The sequence below is a fragment of the Cydia splendana genome, chromosome 18 (genome assembly GCF_910591565.1).
Source record: "Cydia splendana chromosome 18, ilCydSple1.2, whole genome shotgun sequence".
Taxonomy (NCBI): Eukaryota; Metazoa; Arthropoda; class Insecta; order Lepidoptera; family Tortricidae; genus Cydia; species Cydia splendana.
Genome location: NC_085977.1, coordinates 6,752,953 through 6,758,997, shown reverse-complemented (window position 1 = coordinate 6,758,997; position 6,045 = coordinate 6,752,953). Strand labels below are relative to the sequence as shown.

Sequence of the window (6,045 nt, the reverse complement as noted above, 5' to 3'; positions counted from 1 at the left end):
ACTGGGAGGAATGTTAAAACCCTATATAAGGGCATTTTCACTTAACTGTGTACCATTAACGGCCAGTTAGCAATCGTCACAAAACTGACGGTCAATGTCAAATCCCATATATTTTGTAAGGAATGTGATGGTTAGACGTTATTATAAAACACGACTAAAGTCGCACTTTAAAGCACAAGTTAAAATGAAATTGCCCATAACAATTGCCTACACTCTTAACCCACAATATGCAAACCTTATCACAAAGACATAAGGCCCACCAATGGTCTATTAAGATCACTATAACTTAATGAATTGTACTTCAGGCTTACCATCACTGAAGATACTTCTTTCCCTAAAAGCCACACATACTTTATCAAGAGATTGCTCTTCAATTCTTTTAGTACAATTTTTCAACATATTACACAAACTTAATCCATCATTAAACTCTAATATTAAATTATTCCTACCACCATTTGGACCTACAACAGCATCACACATAATATGTTTATTTATCATATCCCTAAGACAACATTCAAGTAATTCATAGTATTCAAGCCAAAACTGATTAGGTAGTTGAATAAGCTTGATATTTAGAGCTTCAGTTAAAAGACCAGTAATCAGTATATCATCTATCCAGAAGTACGGATGGTAAATCGCCTCATTTGTTAGTCTTGCCGCAGTATTAGGTGTTGTTATGTAATACCAGCCGGACATATATGGTGGGTACTCATTCCTCGGATATTCTTCCAATGTCACATACCATTTATTCTGTTTTTCTCTTCTCGGCTTGGTATTGTTTAACATATAACCCATAATGAAGTCTTCTTTAATATTAATACTGTTTAAAAGTTTATATGTTCTTTCTAAATTAAATACAGTGTCATCATCTACTTTGAGTATGTAGGAGGCATCACTGCATTTTTTTGAGGCCCATTGTAAACCCATCAAATGCTTGAATGTTAAATTCCGGTAGTTTTCTAGAAATGAGCCTTGGAGGATATCCCCAAAAGTGTTGCTTTCGTCTTCTAAAGCAGCCTGAGTAATATATCTGAAAGATAATCAAGATTTGTTTCATACAAAACTTAATTAATGTGTAGTGGAATTTGTAAGTAAAAATTGTTACCGACTATAAATTAGAGGTACAATCTAGTGATTGTACCTCTAATTTATAGTCGGTAACAATTTTTAGTTTATGAATGATAGTTCATTCATAAACTAATTATACTATAATAATAACTAGCCTGAGTTGTAACAGAAGAAGTTTGACTTACTTTTCATGCGGTGGAATTTTTGCCAACATGAATATCCTTGTTGCATTCATGGCCTCTAGGTACTCTTGAGGCATAGATCTGCGGTGTGCACTCCGCAGTTCAACATGACCAACATATGATGTCACTATTATAATTATAAATGGATTTTCTGTAACAAAAAATTACATGTTTAAACATCTTGCAATCTCAAAATAGAAATATACATTATACACATCACAACCACTTAAGATTGTAGTTATCTGTATGTTTTCAAGACATGATTTGGGTAGCCGGATACTAACTAATCCAAAAAAAGGATAAGAGGTGCAAAAACAATGTTAGTTTATGAGAAGTTAATACTATAATGTCAATCAATTACGAGTACATGGTTGAAATATTTTTCAATAGTCTTACTTCCACATAACGTGTTTGAAGGTGATATTTTAACATCCTTTATAAATCTGTTTTGACTGTTTTTTATAAGTCTTATAGTTTCATGAAATTCCAAGTTTGAACTCCAATAAATCCAAAGTGCTAAACTTAATATTGATATTACGGCAAGCATCGCAAATCGTTTCTGCATTTTGTTTTATAGGATCGAAAACAACGAGTTAAATAACTGTGTATTTGTTAAATAAAATTTAATTAATTATTAACTTTATTGTAATCAAATTTTGTTTTGTTGTTGATTTGTTGCTGTCACTGTCAATGACAACTGTCAGTTTGACATTTCTTTTTTTTAATGGTCTGGATACAAGTCATTTAAGCCAATATTTTTTTCACTTAAGGGTTGTTTACATGATTGTAAAAGGTAAATCGATTAAATACTTGCACACGAAACATGCACTTGCGCTGACTATTATGCACATCGTGTAAACTGCTTTGAACAATTATGCAGTGTGGGTCCTGCGTGGTCATGTAAAGGCCTTTGTACACAACCCAGCGTGGACCAGTCTGGGGGACGCATTTATGCGTTAGAGGGAGCAAGTGATATTGCTATCTCATTCTACCGCATGTCTGCGTCCCTTGGACAAGCCGGCGCTGGCCCATTGTGTACAGGGGCCTTTACGTCCACTAAGTCCGCGCTCGCGCTCTCAGAGGGCCTACCGGGATCCACGTTCGACGTGATGCCTCTCTGTTCCACTTGTAAATTCGTACGTAAGTGTGACAGGGAGGCAACACGTTGAACGTGGTTTACCGCGAACCACGTTCAACGTGTTGCCTCCCTCAGTAGCGGCCGCGACACGCGCACCACAAACGGCCGAAGAATGTGGTACCTACCTATTTCTTAGGTGGTTCCGAACACCGAACAGGCGACGCAGGAAACTGTCGCCAAAATGATTTTTAGTTTTTAAGATTTTTGTTATTATATGTACTTACCTATGTTAGTTTACAGATGGGCCTTAGTTGCCTAAAAATAAATTATATTTCATTTAAGTAAGTATTTTTTTTTATTTAAACCCTGGCGCGTGCCGTGTTGACTTAAAACACTCCCTTCGATCGTGTTTTAATTTATAGCCTCTCGTTGCGCATTTCCTATTTTTCGCACTTGTATCGTAAATTATCATCTTTCAAAGCTCTTTATTTCGATACCCCATTCGATAACTGAAAAAAAAATGTCCTCTAGTAGAATCTATTAGACCTGATTGGGATTAGCCTGGTTTCCTCACGACAGTGGCGGATTTGCCCCAAGACCCAGTAGGCCCGGGCCTAGGGCGGCAAGATATTAGGGGCGTCAAATTGTGACAAAAAATTAGCTGATGATAACAAGAAATATTGTAGTCAATAACGATGGGTGCTGATAAAGGGGCGGCTACAGGGCCTGGGGCCTATGGCGGCAGAGACTGAAAATCCGCCACTGCCTCACGATGTTTTCCTTCACTGAGGAACAACAAGTAGGTATATACCTAATATCGCAGGTATTTCCTACCTACTAAATTAATAATATTACTTAATCCATATTATCATGAATAATCTGTATTGCTTTTCAATTGCCCTACGTGACCAATTAATTGTCCAATCAATCTAATTAATACCTTTGATTTTATTGATACCGATGATGTTTATCAAATGTAACTAACCAAGATAATAATACCTAACTATAAGTGTCAACTACCTACCTGCCTAGATATTTTTAGGAAAACAACGTAAATTACATGGGTCAAACACATTTTAGGAAAAGGTCACCTCTGTGGACAATACAATCAAAGTTAACGACTCTGGTACATATATATCCCGTTTTTCTTATTTGAGTCACAAGTACTGAAAAAAATTACCCCGCCTGTAACGGTGCCGCGTAAAAATTAGCTTTAGGTTCCCTTAAATTTGTGATGTCTACAGAAAAGACGTGAACGAGTTTGTTGAAAAATGTATATGACCCACATATATTATCCAAGCCAATAACTGAATTATGTAGGTACCTATAAGTTCCCTCGGTGACCCTCGCGCAGGCAGCTTTCTCGCGCAAAGATTGGCCATAGCAATCCAGCGCGGGAACGCTGCCTGCGTGTTGGGCACCCTAAGTACCAAAGGCGCAAAATTTTAATAGGTATTTTTTTTAGCTTTAGTTATTTTAATTGTAGTTAATTTTAGTTTTATATTCATTTTATTATACGTTTAAATTAGTACTTTATTGATAAAAATAAAAACAAAGAAAGAAGTAAACATACTAAAACTTAAAAATCTACAGATAAAAAATTTGCCCCAGATCGCCGTCAACGGGCAAGGTGCCCAGAAGGTTGGCCGTATTTCCCCGCTCTATGGCGATACCAGCGATACTAAAGGAGCCGATACCGAGCCGATACCGTCCGGCGAACTGTTAATCAGTGTAACAGTTCGCCGGACGGTATCGGCCTGTCAGTTGTTCGGAACTGTCAAAATTTTGTTCTAACTGACAGGCCGATACCGTCTGGCGGACTGTTAATCAGTGGGCCCCTTAATACGCTGGGCGAAATAGTGGCCAGCCCTCTGGTCACCAGAAGCCTCTATTAGGCGCGCCGACAAGTCTTTGTATATTTTATTATACAACTAGCTGTGCTCGCGGCTCCGCCCGCGTGGAATTCGGTCTGCGTCAGTAAGCGGCTAATTTCTAATCTTAGTTTCTCTCTCTCTCCCCTGGAGGCGGAACTTGAAGTAAAGTTGACAGATGGATATGCTAGAGGACTGTAGTGCAGATAAAGTATTTTTCACCTCAGCAGCTCGAACAAGGGTACTTTGCTTCGTAAAAACAGTGAGCAAAATGCGATTTTGCACAAGAAAAACAACAAATTAATGATTTTTCTTAAGAAACCTAAAAGTCAAGGTCACGCCGATTTCACGCCGAAAACACGCCGCCGCCGCCGATTTTTTGGCAAACGCCGCCGCCGATCATTTTATAATCGGCGCACACGTCTACTTGGGTTCTATTATCTCTGTCCCTTTCACACTGTTAGCAAAAAGAAACAGACAAAAAAAGTTAAAACGACATTCAAAGCTATACTTGGTCAAACAGATCTTGACAGTAGAAAAAGGCGCGAAATTCAAATTTTCTATTTGACGATATCCCTTCGCACCTACATTTTTCAAATTTGCCGCCTTTTTCTACTGTCAAGATCTGCTTGACCAGCTATATATTGACGGTTTATAATAGACCCCCGAAAAACTTCAGACCGCATCGTTCCAAACCACGTACGAGTATGAATTTTTAATAATAAATTAATAAAAATAAAGTTGTAGATTTGATAAAAACTAATAAATTACTATATTTTAGGTAAGTATTTTATTGTACAGTTAAAATAATTAACTCAAAAAATGTACAGATTATCATGCAAAATTAATTATTTTATTTTTAAGAATTTCTACCATAGTTGACAAATAGTACGTATCCGCAATTCGGACCGTATCATACAATTTTTTTTTACAAAAAAGTTGTCGTTTGAAGTGTCAGTTGGTGGTTATTTCCATATTATTTTACTGAAATTTATTATTAGGTTTTGTTTTTGTGTTCGATTGCGGTAATTAAACTTAATTGTTTATATATCTTAAGAAAACATAAGTGCAGTGATGAAGAAGGATTACATTTTTCAAGTTGCCTAATAGGTATGTTCTCACTGCTGAGATGAAAAATTTTGTGTACTACACGCGAGATCAAAGTTATTTACATCTCGTGCGCTTTTGAGTCCCTTACTACGCTCAAGATTCTAAATTAGATTCACTCGCTACGCTCGTGAATCTACTATAGATCTTTCGCTTGCACGGGACTCAAAATAAGCACTCGAAGAAATATCAAACTTTGATCTCTTGTTGTACAAATAACTATTACAATTAGGTACCACTAAATAAAACTACACTCCAAAATCAATAGTTTTTATCGCCCTTATTCAAATTTTACACGTGATTTAAACGACAGAGTAGTAGATGTATGTATATCGGACGATACAGTAAGGTATACGCGCGCGAGCGAAAGCGAAGCGGCCTGCCTGGCTAGAGCGCCACCCACTCACCGTGGTCTTCTTCAGACTCCTGAGGAAGAACCACGTGCCCCTTGTAACATTAATGCGTTGCGAGACTTTCGCGAATGAATCGATTTTTTTCGGGAAGGCATGGTAATGCGTATAAAATGCGAGTCCCAAATCGTTTGTATCGCAAACGTCCAGTGCCGGATTAAGATATTTTGATGCCCTAAGTAATTCTAGACCATGGTACCCCCTTTATTTTTCGATATAAAAACGCAATTTGATAGACAGTAGTGCATTTTTTCTTTTAGTATGGAAATCAGTCACATAATTTTATCACGAAAATTGACAGTGCTGCAGCAGTGGTAACGTTGCAACAG

The 6,045-nt window shown here is 37.3% G+C and overlaps 1 protein-coding gene across 1 annotated transcript; it reads right to left on the bottom strand.

The window, feature by feature from the left end:
• Nucleotides 1–213: 213 nt before the first annotated feature.
• LOC134799211 (beta-1,3-galactosyltransferase 5-like) lies at nucleotides 214–1,868 on the bottom strand. Its single transcript, XM_063771600.1, has 3 exons — nucleotides 1,647–1,868; nucleotides 1,254–1,401; nucleotides 214–1,030 (listed from the first exon to the last, which is right to left on the bottom strand). Exons 1-3 carry the CDS (start codon nucleotides 1,813–1,815, stop codon nucleotides 280–282), a joined length of 1,068 nt encoding a protein of 355 aa, XP_063627670.1. The 5' UTR covers nucleotides 1,816–1,868; the 3' UTR covers nucleotides 214–279.
• Between the last annotated feature and the right edge of the window lie 4,177 nt (nucleotides 1,869–6,045).

Coding starts and splice junctions, on each gene's coding strand:
- LOC134799211 (XM_063771600.1), bottom strand. CDS start 1,815: ATGCAGAAACGATTTGCGATGCTTGCCGTAATATCAATATTAAGTTTA. Junction 1,402..1,646: donor TTCAAACACGTTATGTGGAA/GTAAGACTATTG, acceptor TTTTTGTTACAG/AAAATCCATTTATAATTATA. Junction 1,031..1,253: donor AAAATTCCACCGCATGAAAA/GTAAGTCAAACT, acceptor ATTATCTTTCAG/ATATATTACTCAGGCTGCTT.